Source organism: Pinus tabuliformis, chromosome J (assembly GCF_031772625.1).
Source record: "Pinus tabuliformis cultivar Carrire ecotype Pingquan chromosome J, CPIR1, whole genome shotgun sequence".
Classification (NCBI taxonomy): Eukaryota; Viridiplantae; Streptophyta; class Pinopsida; order Pinales; family Pinaceae; genus Pinus; species Pinus tabuliformis.
The window spans coordinates 1,031,012,706-1,031,035,300 of NC_142295.1; the positions used below are offsets into that span (position 1 = coordinate 1,031,012,706).

Sequence of the window (22,595 nt, forward strand, 5' to 3'; positions counted from 1 at the left end):
TCGTGACATGCTTGGGATTCGACGTGTCCTGATAGGATTCAACGTGTCATGTTTTTTGGATACGTTTTTCAAGCAAACCGTGTCCGACACGCCGGATTCGAACACGTGGCCCCTATATAACGAATCCTGTTACTTAGCTTCCAACATATCATCCATATACTATATGGCATACCATAATACATCACCTACCATACATACCATATACCATCACACTTTCATACCATACATACCATCACATTCCATGACACTTTCATACCATATACCATATGGCCAAAAAAAAAGAAATCAACGTATTTTCATATCATATACCATAAGAGCTCAACGCACTTTCACAAACTTCATGAACCATGCCACTGCTTTTTATATGCCATCACTCATTTTAATGGTATTCAACATATTAAATAAAGGATATATGAGTTATCGCTTATGTTTACAGCTTGCAAATGGTTGTCCATAAAAAACTTCGACGCGTAGCTTAAACTTGCACAATGCCATCACTAAAATTATATGTATGTCATCCCATTATATGCCATTTCATTCTATGTATTACTAAAAACAATGCATATATACAATGGCCAATGCACGCGGATTTCAAAAAGCAAGCATACGGTCTTCAAAACAGAGTGAAAGTAGAGCTCAACGCAGCACAATACACTATAATACACTAGTGTATATATCTTGTCATTTACGGCTAGCAAATAACATTGTACAGCACACATCATAACAAATAACGAACTATAACAAGAATTTTGATTCATGGATTTTCATACCAATTAACGAATAAAGTCGCTCCTCCTAATCCATCACATACTCGCTCTTCCTCTTAACGCACAGGGTTTTAACATACAACTCGATTTCAACCAGCATTCTAATTCAGCAATTAAGTTATGGTCTTTGTCTCAAGAGATTCAACTAGCAAATGTGAGGAATACACCTTCAACACACCGCAGATCCAAAAACCAACATATTCACCAACGAACAAAGGACAAAGTATTCTAGACAGAGGCTAATGGCAGAAAAATAAGAGTTACAGGACAGAGGGAAACTAAAAATGGGGGTTGGCCCTGATACCATGTCAGGCCAGGAGTAACTCCACGAATTTCATTGTGCTTTGCATTAAGATGGAACATGGATATATACATGGAAAGGGAGACTATTGGGTTTCATCTCCCAATGTCTCTTCGTCTTCCAATTTTATTTATTTTGATATTTACAATATTTACATGGATTTACCTAATCCCAAAGATTAGGTGTTAACATTCTTCATGTCAAATTTAGAAGAGAAAAAATTTGAAATTTGAATTTTGATTTTTTGGCTCCAAACTAGTCAAGTCAACCCTCCCTCAAGTTAGGTCGACTCCAGTGAAGATGTTGAATTTGTAGCTATGGTCGATCTTCACATTGATATACTTGTTCTTAAAAGGCATGTTCTTCATGCTCATGAGAAAATCAATTATCAAACTTTGTATTTATCAAAAAGAATTTTTAAATATTTGTTCTTGGATCCACAAGTGTTCAAGTCGGTTCTCTCTCCTACAAGTCAACTCAGCTAATGATTGGCATCCATTCGACCCATGTAATCACTATATATAGAAATAACTCGTCCTCCTCTCATAAGATATCACATCTGAGCATCAAATCAATATATTTTTGGGCATACGAAGGAAGATAAGGAGCAGATCAAAGGTGTAGGAGACTCTTGGAAGATTGAATTATCTTTGTGAACCATCTTTGTTCTAAGATGGTTGAATTACCTATGGTTCGTATCTAAGGAAGAGGTCTGAAAGTCTAAAGTATATCACTGAGCAAGGAGGCCTAAATATATCTGTTTAAGGTAGCCAAAATATCTTTGTGCAAGAGGCTGAGACCCTGTGGAGTATCTTTGTGATAAGAGGCCGAGAAAATCTTTGTGCAAAAGGTCGAGACCCTGTGGAGAATCTCTATGATGAGAACGCAAGAATATCTCTGTGTAAGAGGTCGAGACCTTGTGGAGTACCTCTGTGATAAGAGGCCGAGAATATATTTGTGCAAGAGGCCGCAACCCTGTGGAGTATCCCTGTGATAAGAGGTCGAGACCCTATGGAGTATCTTTGTGATAAGAGGTCGGGAATATCTCTGTGCAAGAGGCCAAGACCCTGTGGAGTATCTATGTGATAAGACACCGAGAATAGCTTTGTGCAAGAGGTCGAGACCCTGTGGAGTATCTTTGTGATAAGAGGCTGAGAATATCTCTATGCAAGAGGCTGAGACCATATGGCGTATCTCTGTGACAAGAGGTCGAGAATATCTTTATGCAAGAGGCCAAAACCCTGTGGAGTATCTTTGTGATAAAAGGCTATGATTCTGTGAGAAAGGGCCAAGATTCTTAGGTCTTTCTATGTGTAAAAGGAGTTGCATATCTTGTGGAAGAAGAAGTCGAAAGATTTTCTTCTTGCCATCAGACTAAGGAGGGTTGACTTGAACACTTGGTGGATACTCTTACTAGTTAGTTTGTCCATAGCTTTGATTTTGATGTCTCTTGTTGAATTGGTTCCTCTAAGGAAAGATTTGCTGGGTTTTTTACCCCATGTGGGTTCTTCCAACGTAATCATTGTGTTGATATTGTGCATTGTGATCTCTACTTTCTTGTTCTTGTGTGGTTGATTTTTTGAAGTATAGTTACTTGATGAAGAATTTGTAAAAGTGAAAAAAATTGCATATATAATCATCTCAAGTAATTATCAGTGTTCAGAAATTAATACATCGTTCTAGAATTTCAACAGAAGAGACACACCCATTCGCAAAGACAAAACACTATATCAAGGCATTTGACCTCCTCCAAAAAGGCACCATTTGATCACACACAAGTAAGTTAGTTTATGGGCATCCAAGCGAAGCAGAAGAAGGTCAAAGAACGACAAGAAGGACGAATTCATCTCTAGCATCTATCTCTCTTGAACTCGCACATGCGAATTTTGCATAGTTTTTGGGCATCCAATCAAAGGAGAAGAAGGAAGAAGAAGGACAAGAAGGATGAATTATCTCTAGCATCTATCTCTCTCTCATGTGAATTATGTGCAGTTTTTGGGCAACATGTTCTGGACAGGCTGGGTTTCTAGGCATATTTTGGAGGCAGAAATTCGGCCTAGGGCTGATCAGAAAGGGGCGAAGTTTGAAGGGCGGAAGTTTGACTTGACTTGACTTGAGGGTTGCTTGACCAAGTTTGACCATAGCTTATTGATCAGTTTGATCTCATAGTTGACTAGCAACATTAGATGTATCTCTTGTTGAACTGAATAATTTCTCTAAGGAAAAGGTTGTTGGGTTTTTCCCCCAAGTGGGTTTTCCCAGGGTAAATCTTGTGTCCTTGTGCATTGTGATCTCTATTGTCCTTATGGTTTTATGGTTGAATTTATGAAGTGTAATTGCTTAATGATAAACTGGAATTGTTAAAAGAAGATCTATATCATTAGAAGTAATTATCAGTATTTCAGAAATTTGTGCTTGTATCTATTGCACTTGAAAAATCAACATGGTATCAGAGCTTTGGTGAAGGATAGGACATTGAGATCACTCTTGGAAAGCTTTGGTAAAGGGAAGAGCATTAAAGAAGACCTCATCTAAGATCTATTTGCTTGTCTATGGCTATGGGTTCCTATATGAAGGCAGAAAACAAATTGGAAGGAGCTACAAACTTTAGGGCTTGGAAAACAAGGATTGATCTCCTTCTTGCAAAGAATGAACTCTTGGATATTGTGAAGGGCAAGGTCACTGAACCCGAAAAAGATGAAGAAAAAATAAAATTTGAGAAAGATGATATTACAACTAGAAGTATCATTGTAGATTCCATTAGAGATCATTTGATCCCATATGTAGCAAATCTTGACTCTTCAAAGAAGATGTATGATGCCCTAATTGGATTATACACTATCAATAATATTGGTCAAGCAATGAGTTTAAAGAATGAGCTTTGTGATGTTAGAATGACAAGGAATGACACTATAGCCTCATATTTCATGAGGATTTCTCAATTGAGAGATCAACTTCAAGCAATTGATGAAATCATTTCTGAAAAGGAACTAATGACTACAACACTTAATGGTTTACCTTAATCATGGGACTCATTTGCATCAGGGATATGTGCTAGAAAAGAAGTTCCAAAGTTTGATAAACTATGGAGTCTGGACTACATGTCCTCAAGAAGAATCAAGGCTCATGTCTAAAGGAAAGATTCAAAGATCTAACGAAGGTGACCCTCAAGCATATGCAGCATATTTCAAAAAGGCTGGAAGAAGAAAGAAGATTGGATTCCAAAGAAGAAATGAAGGAAGAAGATCCACTCCTCAAGGAAAGTGAAACATGTCAAAAGTTCAATGCTATCATTGTCATAGATTTGGTCATTATAGAATCGATTGTCCTGAAAGATCAAATGATAGAAAAAGAAAGGGAAAGTCATATGCTACCACGACAGACATGGATGAACTTCCAAAGAAACCTAAGACTGAAGATCTAGTTACCAAAGATTTCTTTTACTTTTCTGCTCTTACAGGTTTTATTGCAGATAGCAATGATTTGTGGCTAGTAGATAGTGGTGCCTCAAGGCACATGACGGGAGATCATGACAACCTCACAAGCCTAATGGAAAGAAGATTATCTCAAAAGGTAGAACTTGGAGACAACAACAGTTATGCAGTAAAAGGCATTGGGAAGACTTCTATTGAGCTAGAATCAAGTGAAAACATTCATCTTAGCAACATACTATATGTACCAGGTTTGAAAAAGAATTTGGTTTCCATTTCATGCTTGGAAGATAAGGGAGATAGAGTAGCATTTGTTGATGGCAAAGTTCTTGTATGGCCCAAGGGCTCTAGTATAGATTCTACTAGAGTAATTGGAGTTCGTGAAGGAAGGTTGTATACGCTTTTGAAACAACCTACTCAAACACATGTACATAATGATATTAATCCATGTGAGCTTTGGCATAGAAGATATGCTCACCTTCACTATAGAGCTTTGCTTGCTTTAAAACAAATGGTTTCAAGTGTTCCAGATTTGTAGGTAGAACATGAAGAAGTATGTAAAGGATGTGCACTTGGGAAGAATGTCAAGAAACCTTTTCCAAGTAGCAAAAGTAGATCCAAAGAAATTCTAGATCTAGTCCATTCTGATGTATGTGATTCGATGTCAGTGAAATCTCTTGGAGGCTCTTTGTACTATGTAACATTTATTAATGATTTTTCTCACAAGACGTGGATTTACTTTATGAAGACGAAGGATGAAGTCTTTGACAAGTTTAGGAATTTAAGGCTGAAGTAGAAAACTTGAAGGGAAAGAAGATCAAGATCCTGAGATCTGATAATGGAGGAGAATATACCTCCAAGGAGCTCGTTTCCTTTTGTAAAGAAGCAAGGATTAAGAGGGAGTTGATAGTCCCTTACAATCCACAACAAAATGGAGTTGCTGAAAGAAAGAACAGAACCATCAAAGAATATATTAGAGCAATAATGCACGATCAAGACTTCCCTATGTTTTTATGGAGTGAGGCATCGCATCTATGACAATTGTCTACATCCAAAATAGAAGTCCTCATCGAATTCTAAAAGACAAGACTCCTAAAGAAGCGTTGACCGGACAGAAACCACAGGTTGGTCATTTGAGAATATTTGGTTGTCTTATTTATATTCATGTACCTAAAGATAAGAGAAGGAAGTTAGAGCCTTCAAGAAAGAAAGGAATATTCATTGGATATAGTGAGTCATCAAAGGCCTATAGAATATATGTTCCAGGACAAAAACAAGTTGAAGTTAGCAGGGATGTGACCTTTGATGAGAATGTGGCCTATTAGAAATCCAAAGAAGTTCCCATGGACTCTGATGAGGACGAAGAACATGAAGCTCCCAAGGAAGAAGGTTTTGATCCATCAAACCCTTCAAAACACCTTGTTGATCATAAAAAAGAGCCACAAGGGCCTAGCGATCCAGGGACCCCGTTGTTGTTGTTGAAATCAGGAAGAGGCCAGCTTGGCTTAGATCCACTTTGCTGGAAGCAAAAGGACATGCAGCACCTAGTGGCACCTTCAAGGAAAGCAAGAGTCCAAAGAGGTATTTTGGATATGCAGCATTAAAGACTAATCTTATTAATTATGACCCTTCCACCTTTGAAGAAGCAGCTAGCCAGCAAGTTTGGAGGGATACGGTGTGGAAGAATACCAATCGATTATGAAGAATGATGTATGGGAGATTATGCCAAGACTTAAAGGAAAATTAGTGGTGACCTTCAAAATGGGTATACAAGATCAAGCATGGATTCAATGGAAGCATTGACATATACAAGGCTAGATTTATGGCTAGAGGGTTCTCCCAGAAAGAGGGAGAAGATTATGATGAGACCTTTGCCCTAGTTGTTAGGTACACTACCATTAGATCTATCATTTCTATTACTTCTTCTATGGGTTGGAATTTACATCAAATGGATGTAAAGATTGTTTTTCTTAATGGCATAATTAAAGAAGAAGTGTACATTTAACAACCTCAAGGTTTTGAGATTCATGGAAGAGAGTCTCACATTTGTAGATTGAAGAAAGCTTAAATGGACTTAAGTAAGCACCGAGAGCCTGGTATTCATGAATTGACAGCTTCCTAACAATACTTGGTTTCTCCAAAAGTGATGTTGATCCAAACCTGTATTTCAAGGTCGAGAAGAATGAACCTATGATTCTATTATTATATGTTGATGACTTATTTTTTACAGGTGTGGAGCATTTAATTATTCAGTGTAAGAGGGAGTTAGCTTTTGAATTTGATATGAAGGATCTTTGGTTAATGCACTACTATTTGGGGCTAGAAGTATGGCAAAAGCCCGATGAAGTCTTTCTTGGTCAAGGAAAATATATTATCAAGATCCTGCAAAAGTTTGGAATGATGGACTGTAAGTCGATGCTGACTCCCATGGTGACAAATCTGAAAAATTTAAGAGACTCTGAGTCTGATTTGGTAGATCCATCCATGTATAGGAAGCTGATTGACTCACTGATGTATGTGGTTAATACTAGGTCGAACATTTTCTTTGCAGTAAACACTCTGAGCCAATTCTAGGTGGAACTGAGACATGATCACTCGACTGCAGGAAAGCATGTATTGAGATATTTGTGTGGTACAGTTGATTATGGTTTGAGATATGTCTCAATCAATTATATACAGTTGTGGGGCTATACAGATGCAAATTGAGCAGGGAGTGTTGAAGACAGGAAGAGTACATCCAGAGGTTGCTTAAGTTTGGGCTCCGCTATGACTTCATGGATGAGCAGGAAGCAAACATCTATTGCACTCAGTACTACCAAGGCAGAATATATTGCAGCCAACTTAGCAAATTGTGAAGCATTGTGGCTTCAAAAGTTACTCATGGGGTTGTTTGATCATGTGCTAGAGTTGACCGTGATATATTATGATGATCAAAGTTGTGTAGAGTTGACAAAGAATCCAGTTTTCCATGACATGTCAAAGCACATTGAGATCAAGTACGACTTCATTCATGACATGGTACAGAAGGGAGCAATGAAGCTCTCATATGTCTCTACTAATGAGAAAATAGTTGATATTCTTACAAAGCCTCTGTGCATAGCGAAGTTTGTATGCTTCAGGGACAAGCTTGGACTTGTTGAGAATGTCTCTCTCATTGAGAGGGAGTGTTGATGAGATAGCATTGTGGACTAACATTCTCCCTGTGTCATATATGACCAAAATTAGGGAGAATGGTCTAATTGAGGACAATGATTCTTCTTGTGTCAAGTATATTACCCAGAATTAGGAAGAATGGTCCTTGAGGCCCAGAATTACCCAGATAGAGTGTGGCCTTTGGGGATTCACCATGTGTCAAAAACTGACTAGAATGATGATGAACCGAGGCTAGTCTGTATACCATGTGTCAGAGAAACCAGAATTATGGTAGCCTATTAATGTTGTTGATCTACCATGTGTCAGAGTTATTTGGCCAAAATTATGGTAGTTGAATGATGTTGATGCTATTGATGATTTGTAATAACCTTTTTCTTAGGAGAAATTCGTCAACATGAAGAACATTTGTCTAGTCATTATGAATACCTCCCTAGCTAAGAGGAAGTGTTGAATTTTGTAGCTATGGTCCGTCTTCATAATTTATATTTTAGCCCTTGTATTGTATAATGTAATTGTAAAACATGTTCTTCATATCATTTTGACTAATTAGCACTTGAAAGAATTATTCTAAGACTTGTTTTTCATGTCAGATTTAAAAGAGAAAATTCGAAATTTGAATTTTGAATTTTTGGCTCCAAACTAGTAAAGTTGGCCCTCCCTCAAGTCAAGTCGGCTCCAGTGAAGAGACACACCCATTCGCAAAGACAGAACACTATATAAAGGCATTTGACTTCCTCCACAAAGGCACCATTCAATCACACACAAGTAAGACAGTTTTTGTACATCCAAGGGGAGGACAAGAAGGATGAAGACGAACAAGAAGGATGAATTCATCTCTAGCATCTATCTCTCTCTATCTTGAACTCGCATATGTGAATTCTGGGCAGTTTCTAGGCAACATATTCTAGACAGGCCGAGTTTCTAGCCATATTCTGGAGGCAGAAATTCAGCCTAGGGCAAATCAAAGAGGGTCGACGTTTGAAGTACAGAAGTTTGACTTGACTTGACTTGACTAGAGAATTGCGTGACCAGGTTTGACCATAGCTTGTTGATTAGTTTGATCTCATAGTTGACTAACAGCTTTAGATGTATCGCCTGTTGAATTGAAGAATTTCTCTAAGGAAAAGGTTGCTTGGTTTTTCCCCCGAGTGGGTTTTCCCAGGGTAAATCTTGTGTTCTCCTTGTGCATTGTGACCACTAGTGTCCTTATGGTTTTAAGGTTGAATATCTAGAGTGTAGTTGTTTTATGATAAACTATAATTGTTAAAAGAAGATCTATATCATTAGAAGTAATTATCAATGTTTCATAAATTTGTGCTTGTATCTATTGCACTTGAAAATCGACATTTTGTACTAAACAATAGACTAAAAAAGGAAAAAGGTAATTGCAAATTGAGCTCTTTTCCTATAATTATCACTCGAGATGTCCTAGGGAGCCCACCATGATGCTTTTTTCAAGCTCAAAATGACAACTGAAAATTTACCATGATTAAGAGCCATCCAAACAATTTAACGCTTGACTAACACGCATCTTTATGGATGAAGAAATGATCATACAGTAGGAGAAATAATAAGATAATCAGTGAACATAGCATTCTTCAAAGCCTCTCTCTTGTGTACGAAAACAAGTGGACAGTTTGTAAAAGAGTAACTGTGTCAGGTGTGTGAATGTGTGCATGAGAGGGAGAGATAAAGAGAAGCGCTAAGGCATATGCCAAAGTACTTCAGAGTATTGCAAATAGCTTGCATAATAACTTGGTATAAATGGATTGTTCCAGTTTTCTCGAATATATCATTGAATGAAAAACATCCCTGAACCTTATTATGTTTATAAGTAAAATGTTGGTATTGCTCTAAAGTCCATGCCAAGGCAGTCTAAAAACCTAAACAATACCTATTTGTAAATAAATTAAGTTTAAAAAAAATTACTGTGTGTAAATTACAAAAACTGACAATGGTAGGAACTTGGAAGAATGGAAAACTACTCTGCAATATTTGGTTTAGTCTTTCAGTAATAAGCCAATGACTTGCTTGCACCAGCTAAGAAACTAAGTTACAATTCTGGAAGACTAGCATTGAATTGTTTTTTGAAGAACTATTGTCACGGTTGTTATGTTCATTTAACCAAAATTTGTGAAGCTCAAGTACTTGTCAATGTACAAGTTATTTTGAAAAAGGGTTAGCATTTGATTTTCACTTGGCAAAGCTGGGAGCTCAAAAGCAACTCTATTCCTAATAGTCACCTACATTCTCACTGTGGCAAGGGAGGTTGACTGTGGGTTCAGTCATCGTGGTTTATCTGCTTATGACTTCACTCATAGCAGTCCCAGTGACCTGGCTCAAAAATGATCAGCATTCAGTATGACTTTCTACCGCTGTTACAAATGAGACGGTCCAACAGACTATGAACCAGAGGAAATATAAATTGAGATCTTCACATAGATTACAGAGAAATGCATCTTAACAGCCAAACCCTAACTTCACCCTTCTTCTAAATAATCAAGTAAAAGAGGGAAAAAGATAAATATCATAAACGCTGGTGGAGAAATAATCTCTTTTCTGCAGCTCCTCAAGCCCTGAGAAAACCCTTCTTCTTCAATCAGAATTTAATTGCAACATCGTATTCAACCGTTTCTATAATATATATCACAGGGTATATTTTAACTATGATTCAGTTCACCTACTGCTATAATTTATATTTCAGCATATAAATCAACCATTCGCAAAAAAGCTAATATAACCAGCCCCGCCCTTAAAGGTATTAAAAAAAAGGAGTGAAAAAAGAGTGATAATACTAGATGATCACATTTACCCGAATTCAAGAGCATCCGAAAAGACTCAATAATGTGACTTATGGCATACCGTTGCTTATGACATTGTCGCGTGTGAAAGTCGAAGGCGTTGATACAGAGCAAATGATTTGACGACCGACAGCTTTATTGTGCAACGGACATTCTCTCTGTACGGAAATGATATCTGTGAACTTGAACGACTGTAAAGGATTAAATCCAAAAGCGGTTCCTCCATTGAAAGGCTCCAATCCCCTGCACATTGTGCGCAAATCTAATGATTTCGCCGCCATTGTCGTTGTTGTCCGGCTTCTCTCGCTGCTAAACACCCAAACCCCTACCTCTTAAACCCTCATAGCAGTTATAGGCTTCGTTCAACTTCGTTTTGCTCTGACATCAGATTATTCCGGCTGTGTGGCCCATTTTTGAGATTGACAGCAATTTCATTATCAATACCATTAGAATATTACATATGGCTTCTGATTACATTTATTTGTTTATGAACGTGATTAGAAATGTTAATGAATGTAGTTCAAGGTGTGATAATATAATAATAAAAAATATTGTAATATGAGTAATGTTTTACTAATGTACACATTTATTTTATTAATTAATAGTTATGGGTTTTATTATTAACGATATATAAAAAGGTTGTGGGTCAATTTTAATTTGGAAAAAAAGGAATTACATATTTTATGATAAAATAGACCATTTTGTTAAATAAAATTATTGATATTTTAATTTCTCATCTAATTAGAATATCACCATAAATAATAAATGATTGCTCTAGATAATAATGATGGGGATTAAATTAAAATTTCAACCATAATAAAACTTTCATTATGATTAAATTTAATGGCCAAATGAGGTTATGGCAAGAAGATTAGTGTCGCACAAGAATTTTCCACACCACTCTCCTACGAAAAACGATACACTTATATGAACGCCTGCTTGCGGACCATCGTTTGACAGAAATTGCTCTTCAACTTTGTCAGCGTCACCTCACTTTACCTATTGCAAAACTTTCGGAGATGGTGGAGAGGAGTTCATTTTGGCGTCTCATACTTTTCGTTCAATGTCGACCTAAATTATGGAGTAACTTATTAGAATTGGAATAATCTCAAATCCCTAGGAAATTGGTCGGCGGGGAGCCACGTGGCACAAATCTAATTTATTAATTTTATTAAAAGCCAATGCAGCCTAACAAAACGTGTAACACATTACAATCATTGATAAGCATTCAGACGAAGCATATGTTGAGCATATTCCCTTGAAAATCAATATAGGTCGTCAATTATAAAAACAACAACAGATCTTCATCCACCTTAAATTGAAATAGGAAGCCTCCACCTTAAATTGAAATAGGAAGCCTTCCCCTAAAAATGTTAATTTATTATGATAATAAGAGTTGTTTGAAGTGCAACTTTTTGGAGTTTCCAGAGGATTTCTGGCCGAAATACACTGGAAAATTTGTGGTGAAATATTGATTTGTGTTGTTTAAACTGGGTTTTTAACTACATATATTGATTCAACACCGTGAAAAAAACTCGTGGGCCACTTTGATTGTGCAAAGTTCATCCATTAAACTTGTGATTTCAATGCATTCTACTAGATTCTAAACAAATTAGGTCATAAAATAAACCGAATAATTTTCGAAAAGTCGCACTAAAAACAACTCTCTTTTTTATATTGTATTAATTATATTTATAGGTATTTATATATTTGTTAATTTAAAATATTCGACAAATAATTTAATTTTTTTAAGATGGATTAAAATTTTATTTTTATCTTTTTCCAAGGAAAATTTTCAATTTTATTCAAAAGAGCAAAATTACAATTTGCAATGCTAAAAAGTATTTGAGGAGAAGAAAGAAAAAAGAAATAACACTAAACTCAAAAGAAGAAAGAAAAAAGAAAAACTCAAAAAGAGAAATAACACTAAACTACACTTTTTTACCTTTCTTTTTCTCCACTTTTGGCTCACATGAGTTGGGAGTGGTAGATACAATAGTCATTTGATTCTCTTCTATATTTACATAAATTTACTTTATGTGATGCATGAATTCTTTTGGCATTGCTCGCTTCTTTTTTAGAGGTAGTCTTCTCTATCTATTGTTCGTGAGTTGTATTTGTTCTTACTTTGGACGAAATTGGAATCATCGAAGTTTTTTGCTCCTCCCCTCTCTTCACTATGATTTCTTGGGAGTTAAGTTCAACAATATTTATAGTATTCTCTGGGATTTCTTCTTCTTCTGCTTCAGCATCTTGTGAATCGGAGAACTGTCATCTCTTCGGCTTTCGGGATTGTCTCTTTTTTCTTTTGGGATCTTTCTTTGCTTGAGAACACGAGTTTTGAAGATGCCCAATTTGAAGACAAATACAACATCTAAATGGCATGTTTTCAAAATCTAGATATTAAGACCACTACATATTATTATGAATCAGAATAATGCTATTAGGTAAACTTTTACTAAGGTCTACTTCTACATAGATCCTCGCAAAAGTGAAAATTCATTTTGTGACTCTATCTGCATCCACTTTTAGGAACTTCCCCAAAGAATTGTTGATTCCTTCTAATACACATTATGATGCCAAAAATGCAAAGGAAGATTATGTAACCTGACCCACACCGACATTTTGGAAACCACCATGGTCTTTGCATCAAAGCCCATAAACCATAAAATCATAAAGAAACCCACCCTACTCGAGAACCATAGTCCCTTTATTAAAACATAATCCAAATCTTTTGTTATTTTTTATTATCTTATTAGTGAAAACAATTGAAATTAAAAATTAGAAAAAACATTCAACAAAGAAAATAAAAAATAAAATATAACAAACTTAAAACAAATCCAATAAAAAGGCAAGAAAAGAAAGTTATAATTAATAGGAAAAAAATAAAAAGAAACTTATGGCTAATAAAAGATAAAATACTATATTTTAATTGTTTTTTTACATGAAATCCCTAATATTGTGAAGTTTTTTAAAAAATTATATACACTAATGAATATTATATTATATATATATATAATATATGGTTTAAGGCATGGGATATTAAACACATGGTGAATTGTTAAGTTCAAATTAGTAATAATAATAATATATATATATATGGTTCAAGGTATGGGATACCAAATATACAGTGAATTTTTAAGTTTAAATAAGGATTTTTTCCTCTGCCATGAATGTGTTGTCTTCTAATGGAACCCCAATGGGGTGGAGGAGGCCTTTTTATAGAAATGTAGTTGATTCCAAAGCCAAACACGCTACCATGCGCACATTCAACAATTTATCAACTTACAAAGCACACCCAAAGGTGAACCCATCTAATATGACCAACAATGACACTGCAACCACTACCTTTGTTAGTCCAACAACGGACAATCCAAAAGCTAATGGTTCCTGCCTTCCTCGGATAGTCAAAGGTCCCCTCTTATAAATCCCATCATAAAAAATAGGGGATGAGAGAGCATGTGGTAATATGCAAATTTGTAGGTCTCTGATCCTTGGTAAAAACCCAACACAATTAGATCTTAAAGAACTAGACACTCAAAATGGATCTTGACCTCAAATTGGAATCCAAGGGTTTCTTCACGACCATATTCAACAATATAGGATATAGAGGTCGCATATTTCAAGGAGGACCATATATCATGAATTTAGTTGACTAATTTATGAAGCCATGGGTTCAGAGACTCCACCCTGACAAAGAAGACTTTTCATTGGCCCCAGTTTTGTTTCACCTTTATTATCTCCCTTAGGGGTTTTGGGACCCTCAAATCTTAGAAAGAATTGGTAATGCCATAGGAAATTTTGTTATGATCTCGGATATCACGAGGCAAGGATGATGCACTTCATATTCCCACCTTTGTGTTTTTCTAAATACATCCAAGCCCCTCCCAGTAAGAATTCAATCGAACAATGAAGATGAAATATGGGAACAACTAATAGATTATGAGCAAATCCCCCTTAGATGTCAAAATGCCATGAATAAGGCCATATATTCCAAGAATGCCCAACAAACCAGGTCCAACAAAATGCACAAGTAAATTTGTCCTTGGATCAATATGGGTTTACTAGGGTCACCAATAAAAGGAAGACAACCAAAAAAGGAATAGAGAACCCAACCTCAAAAAAGGTTGCAGGCCATAATTGGTACATGGTCCTCCAAAAGTTCGAAGAAAACAAGAGTTATTAAAGGAGAACAACCCAAAATTAAAGATATTTAGCAAACCAGCTAGCAGCCACCCCAACCAATAAAAGATGTACATGCACAACCAACTAACAAATATTACCAAAAGGGTCTAGAAATGGAGTATAACACCTAATATATTTATCATGCAAAATATTTTGAGGCAATGGACCTACAAAACACTAATTTGCAATCTCTTGTAGAGGAATGGAGAAACAAAGACCCGACAACCATCCCCGAGGAGCAAGTTCAAATCATCATAAGAACATACATCTGAAATCAAGATCTAATATGAAGGTGAATTGCTCTTGCTCTGCAACTTTCTCTACACCTCATGCTAGGGTTTATGTGGCCTCCCTTGACTAACTAGCCTTTCCCTCCTTCTCTCCCCCTACCTCGAATGCCTCAATTGTTGACCTATGCCCTATGGTTGGACTGGGTGGAGGGGCGGTTGGTCCCTCCAACCAATCTGTCAGCTTGCACCTCAACCCTGCAACTAAACCCCTTGTGTTCAAACCTCCTAATGTCATGGAGTCATAAATGGAAGATGCTTCAATTACGGCAAAGTTAAACTCTCATCCTACCAAAGGATCCAACACATGTTGTGCCAAGTCATTGTAGATACCTAGACTCCACATTCCTCCAATGTGATTTAACACTTGCATCAAGCACCTGAGGACTCACGCTCTCATCTGTAAATTTGTCCGCATATGGCCTATGGAAAAGGCCCTTCTCCACTAGATTTCCATGCGCTAGAAACCAAAGGCCCACAACGAAGTGAAGCTTAGCTCCAAGGGCTTCTTCACTTTCATTTTTCATTGGCAAAAAACCACTTCTCAGTGATGGAAGGCAACCCTTACTTTTTTACTTTGTTGGACTATACATGAGACAATGGGTAAAGCACTTCAACTTGAATAAAGAAGATTTCTCTGGACACGAGTCTAGGTTCACATATACTCACTTCCATAATAGTATTGGGACCCGAAAACCCTAGCCAAGATAGGCAACAAGTTGGGTAAATTTGTTTGTCTCTCAAATCAAACCAAGCAAGGAAGACATACCTCTTTCGTAAGGATCTGTGTCTACATCAACATTTATGGCACTCTTCCAGAAGCCATCGTCCTTGAATATGAAGACATATATTGTATCCAAATGCTCGACTATGAGCATGTCCCCTTCAGATGTATGAAATGCCATGAACACAAGCATCTCTTCAGGGATTGTCCCCTCAATGTTCCCAAGAAGGACCCATATGAATCGACAGCGAAGGACAAAGATGGATTTACAAAAATCCCTCCAAACGCAAGCACAACAAGAAGTCTAATTCCCCCTTCGCTCCCAAAAAGCAAGCCACCAACAATAGCTTCGAGGTCCTAGTTGATCTGGTGGAAATTCAAGAACCTCCAAGCTCAACTCTAGCCTAGGAAAACACTCCAAAATCTTGTAGATCTTAGCACATGGAAGGAGGCACGATGCCTCTAGTGAATCAAGCTTATGAAAAGAAAGGAGACGGAGAAGCCCCAAGTCAACTTGAAGAAATGAGCATGATGGATAATGACGACTTAATGGAAATAGAAGGCTTAGATCTAATGGTCGTGGAAGATGCATGCAAGAGAAACGACCTGCAAGCAATCCCATAAAAGAAAATTAATCTCCTTGTGGTTGCACTTCACAAGGACAAAGTAGCTTACCAGCTAGGCATCCAAAACAACGTTGTTAAGGATAAGAAAAAAGCTCTAAAGTATCCAAGAAGCAAGGATGCAAAACATATCTCCAAAGAATAGAATCACTTAGGAGGAAACTCTTCGACTTAGGGAAATACAAGTAAATTTTAGAGATCTTCTCCACCTATCCCTTCTTGTTCTTATGAAAATAATTTCATGGAACATAAGGGGTATAAACAGCCCCTCTAAGCATCATATTCTCAAACGAAGGATCCAACAGGACACTATGTCCATCCTACTCATCCAAGAATCAAAATGTTTTAGTTCAAATTTTGATAGAATAATCTTCCGAGCCTGGAGAAACACCAATACCATTGCCTTGGATGCGAACAGAGCCATTAGATTCCTTGACATAATTTAGAATCCAACCCAGCTAAATGTAACTGAGATTGATCTACACCCCTTAGTGATTCTTGTATTTTTCATTACTCAGGAGCGACCCTGCATGGTTTTCTTTTGAATGTCTACAACCCATAGATTCAGGAATGCAAGATGACAACGCTACAACACATGAACTCCCTCCATTCAAATATGGATCCACAAAAATGGATAATAGGAGGATATTTCAACATGATCACCAATTTGAAAGAGAAAAAAAAAGAGGCAAGAGAACCCTGGAAGCAGAGTTAGAGGACTTTGAGAACTTGATAAAGGAGAATCACCTAATAAACCTTCAAACTACTAATGGCCTATACACATGGAACAACAAACGCAGAGGGAAGGCTCAAATATCTTCACAAATTGATCACTTTCTAGTCTCAAATCCCCTTATCACTACAAGACAAGAAATCATAGTTGAGATCCTCCCAGCTGCAAGGTCTGATCATTGGTCCATCTGCATGGCCTAGCGCAATCTCGGAAAATCTCTCAAGAAACCATTCAAATTGGAGAAATTCAAGCTCATTGATTGCTCCATCCTCTCCAATATTCAAACATGGTGGAAAGGTTCCAGACCCAAAGAGTATTTTAATATGTACACCTTTTAGAAAAATCTCAAACAAATAAAATTTCATCTAAAAAATGGAATAAAGAGGAGTTCGATAATATATTCCAGGAGAAGCACAAAATCAAAAAGGAAATGACAACCTTGCAATAGACATCATTACCAACAGCTGGACATCAGACTCAGAGGACCAAGAAGCTACCTTAACCTCCAAACTAGAAGAACGCTACAAACAAGAAGAAATTTACTCGAAGCAGAATTCTTGAACCAAATAGTTCAAATAAGGTGAGTGAAATAGTTATTTCTTCCACCACTCAACCATACATCACAGGTCCAAAAACTCAATCACCTCCCTTTGTCTTGACAATGGTGAGTGCATTGAAATCCAAGAAGAAATAGAGGTTTCCCTAGTGCAATTCTACTCACATCTTCTCACGGACCTTGTTCCCTATCAATCATAGGTTATTCACAAGATCACAACCAACATTCCCAAGCTGGTAATAAAGGATCACAATAAAGCTTTGACGAGGCCGATCTCAGGTGCTAAAGTCTAAGATGCATTGCATCAAATCGCAGGAGGTAAAGCTCCCAACTATGCTGGCTTCACCGTCTTTTTCTTCAAGCACTGTTGGCATTTCCTACAACATGGATTCATTAAGATCATTAAAGAATCTCGCTCCACTCGCAACATTCTCCTTGCTCTCGACACCACATTCTTAACTCTTATTCCCAAGGAAGAGAATTGTTAGAGAGAGAACTCCAATATTCAAGATATAATTGTATATAGTCTGTGTGTATATGTGAAAATAAGTAATTTGTATTAATGAATAAAACTAAATGGTGATTACAAGCCTTCGTGGCAGTGTGCCTATATAGGCATTGATTGATCACGAAGGTGAATGGTCACATTGTTTGACTTTTGCCCCTTCATAATTAATGAAGTCATTATTTAATTAATTATTATTATTATTATTATTATTTAATTAATATTTTTATGATTTTTTTATTCATAACATTGCCACCCCCTTTAGAGATGCTTTGTCCTCAAAGCATAACAATAAGGGTTTTTCTCTAGTTGAACACGTTGTTGTGGAATGACTTCTATTTACTTTGACTTTTTTTGTGTCTTATGAGTTGGTGAAGTTATCATATGAATATGCACCTTACTTGAAGTTGGGAGCATTAACACCATATAATTTATAGTGTCATCCTTGCCAACTAAACTCCATGAATTGCTCTTCAAGGTTTGTGGTATAGCTTCCTAATTGTGTTAGCCATTTTGCACCTAGCACTATATCCATTTCTTAGAGTGGTAGGGCAAATAAATATGTGTGTAGCTCTAGCCTAGTAGCGACAGTCATGTTTCGGTACTTGATTGGCTATACACAAAGATCAATTAATTTATCAAGATCAATGTTTATACAATTGTGAGTACTACCATAATTTACAAGTATATTGACATTTCTGCCTCTTATGATCCCTTTAAGCTTCAGGGTTTTAGGGTATAATCTCTTTGTCATGTTTGTTGGTGGTGTAGTAAGCTTAATGTTCTTCTTCTTGGAGATTGGTTTCTCTTCTTTCGAAGATGTGGTGGAACGTATTTTGCAATCGCTTGTTGATTTTGATCTTTTGAAGAGTTTCTTTCTTCATCATGATTTTTCCAGACATATGAAATTGCAGCTAGTGATTCTTCTTGCGATGGTTCCTCGGGGTCTAAATCTTCATTGTGCATGATAATGACTTCTGCTTCAAGTTCTGATACTTCAACTTGCCTTCTATCTACTATTTTATATTAGCATAAAGACATATCTTCATATTTATGTCCCCATGTCCAATTTTCTCCACACTCATGACAATTATTCTTCTTTTTTATCCTTTTCTCTGACTCATTACTTAAAGTGTCTGAATCTCTCTCAACTTCATAAGAATATAATTTCTTGTTAAGGCATCTATGTCATGACGTCCATTTACCTCCACAATACCTACATTTGTTTGACTCTTTTTTTACAAGAGTATTATTGTTGGTCTTCGTCTTCCTTGAATGATGACATGTTAAAGTTCTATTTTTATTCAATAAGATTTCTTGCATGTCTAGCTTCTTCGATAGTTTGTTGTTTGTATAATTTCAATTATGCATGAATATAATCCTTAAGTCCACATCTATACATTTTAAGTAGTTCTTCATCAGTAAATCCTATTTTTCGTGTAGCCAATATTTCCTATTCATGGGTATATTCACTTATAGACCCCTTTTGCTTGAGGTGGACAATTTTTTGGTAGACATCATATTCGTCTTTGTCGTAGAATCTTTTTAGCAATGCATCCATGAAATTCTTCTAGTGAAAAGAACGTGTGCCACATTTTCCAAACCATAGGACTCAATTATATGCTTTTGCTTCCAAATTTTTGGATGTTGTCATGATTTTCTCATGTTCACCTAATGGTGGGTTTGATTCGAAAATAGATTCCATTTTATTAATCCAAATAATAGCACCTCTATGGTCCTTACCATCATACTTAGATAACTCCTTTTTAATTCATTGATAGCCTTTTTCTGGAAAATTTGTATAGTACTAGGTACCTGAGAAGTGTATTTGCAAAATTTCATGATTTGGAGGATATTCGCTATCTGGGGATTTGGGGCTTTGTGTTGGTTCTTGAGTGTTTAAGGGATTATCAAGAAATGAATTGACCCTTCCTATTAGTTGTTCCATTCTTTCTTCTTGTTCTTTAACCTTATGAGTCGCTTCACGCTTATCTTCATCTCTTAATTTTAAGTTGGCTTGCCAACGATAATCAAAATCCCTATTTTCTTGGTTATGCATTCCTTGCAACATTTTTTCAATGTTGTCTATCCTTTTTTTATCTCACTTGCTAATTCCTCTTGAGTTTCAATCATCTTCTTTTGTTCTTCTCCTAACTCTGTTTGCCTTTTTTCAACATTGTCAAGCTGATGATGTACCTTATAAAGTTCTTCTCGATATTTATTAATGTCAGCATCATCATTATTATTCCCCATTATCGATTTGTTTTTTATAGCAAAACCCATTTTTTTAATTATATAATTATAAAACTATATAATATAATTATACAATTAAAAATATATATAATAATTAACTTTATAATAAGTATTATATATCTTTAATATATATATATATATATATATATATATATATATCTGTATATATATATCTGTATATATATATATATTAAAATTACCAATATGTAATGGCACGACAGTGACGATTCCAACGCACACGTGACCATTGACCGACGACGATGACTTGGGTTAATGGAATAAGCCATGACAAACCAGATTTAAGTCACAGATAGACAGGGGTTGGATGGTCAGGATAGACGACGACTGGACGATCAAAAAAATTACGCCAGGAAGAAGGAATGTCAGGGGACGCAGGGACAAGGGAAAATAATTGGTAGGGAAAAACAAGCAGTAGAAGGTGGCAGGGTTCAGCGAATGGAAGGGGCACAAAGTATGTTGAAAAGACAACAACAGGGTAGCAGAGTGGATGTCAGTCGATGTGAACAGTGGTCGAACGACAGTGGAGAATGAACTTGGTAGCATCGGCTGGAAGAGATGGCGAGTGTGGAATAGAGCGGTCGATGGAATATGAATGGTAGCGAAGAGAAATGAGCAATAGATGGAAGACAACCAACTGATGGTGGAATAATGAACACACTGCAATGATTTGATTATCGAGAGGACCAAGAGTGTTATGATACCACTATTAGATAGACAACTCCAATATTGAAGATATAATTGTATGTAGCTTATGTGTATATGTGTAAATGAGTAATTTTTATTAATGAATAAAACTGAATGGTGATTACAAGCCTTCGTGGCGGTGTGCCTATATAGGCATTGATTCACCACGAAGGTGAATGGTCACATTGTTTGACCTTTGCCCCTTCATAATTAATGAAGTCATTAATTATTTTATTATTATTATTATTATGATTATCATTATCATTTTAATATTGTTTATTCAATTAATATTTTTATGATTTTTTTATTCATAACAAGAAAATTGCCTCCCCTAGTAAAGTTTGTCCCATAGCTCTATGTAATGTTGCTTATAAACTCATCTCCAAAGTCATAGCGAATCGCCTCAAACCTATTCTCCCCTTCCTCATTTCACTTGAGCAAACCAACTATAAAGAAGGGTGACAAATCATGGATGAAATCGTGCATTCCCTTAAAACCCTCAAGAAGCAAGGCATGCTCCTCAAGCTAGAATTCTCTAAAGCCTTCGACAAGCTCAATTGATCTTACATAGAATGCATTCATAGATCTTTTGGATTCTATGATGAATGGATAAGTTGGATCCTCTCCTTAATCTCATCACCTTCTTCTCTATTTTGGTCAATGGCACCTCCTCCATTCCCTTCTCAACATTCAGAGGTATCTGGCAAGGGGACCTGCTATCTCCCTCTCTCTTCATTCTCATGGTTGAAGTTTTAGGAAGAAACTTGAAAGGAACCCTTATCAAAGGATCTCTAAAAGGCCTCTCTCTCCACAACAGTCCTCCTCAAATCCATCTGCAATTTGTGGATGACACTCTTCTAATGAATCACCTGTTAGTCCAATAAGCCGAATTCATCAAGGAAATCCTCAATCTCTTCTCTAAAGCCTTAGACATGGCCATAAATCAAGAAAAAATTTCGATCTTCTTCTTCAACACACCCCCCACCACTCAAATAAACATACTAAGAATTCTTGGCTTCTAGGCTTCTTCCCTTATTATTTGGGAACTCCCCTCACTGACTTGGTCGTCAAGCACCCCTCTTGGTGGGATCTTCTAGACAAATTGAACTGACGTCTATCTAACTGGACCTTCCTCTCCTTAAACATGGTCGAAAGACCGATCCTCATTAAATTGGTGCTCCAATCTTTTCCCCTATGCCTCTTCTCTATCGTATCTACCACCAAATGGGTTCTAATTAAAAGCATTAGATCCCTCCAACGAACCTTCTTATGGGTAGGTAGAGACCACAAGAAAAAGTGGCCCTTGGTCAAATGGGATACTCTATGTATAACAAAATCTAAAGGAGGGTTAGGTTTGAGAAATCTTGAGCTTGTCAATAAATTCCTTGGTGCTAAAATTTTGTGGAAATGGTTCAACTACTCAATGGAACCATGGGACCTCCTTTGGCACGTGAAATGTGCCAATGACAAAGAAAATCAAGATCTAATTCACCTTTCACTCACCTTGAATGGCTCTCTAATTTGGAACCTGGCCAACGACAATAAAGAAATCATGCAAGCACACTGCTTTT

At 36.6% G+C, this 22,595-nt stretch overlaps 1 protein-coding gene across 1 annotated transcript in view; it reads right to left on the reverse strand.

The window, feature by feature from the left end:
- The window catches only part of CARA (carbamoyl phosphate synthetase A), a 112,105-nt gene extending 101,240 nt beyond the window's left edge, over positions 1–10,865 (reverse strand). The window contains exon 1 of the mRNA XM_089378955.1: positions 10,515–10,865. Within this exon, the coding sequence (XP_089235081.1) occupies positions 10,515–10,734 (220 nt within the window). The 5' untranslated portion in view covers positions 10,735–10,865. The remainder of the gene's footprint in view (positions 1–10,514) is intronic.
- Between the last annotated feature and the right edge of the window lie 11,730 nt (positions 10,866–22,595).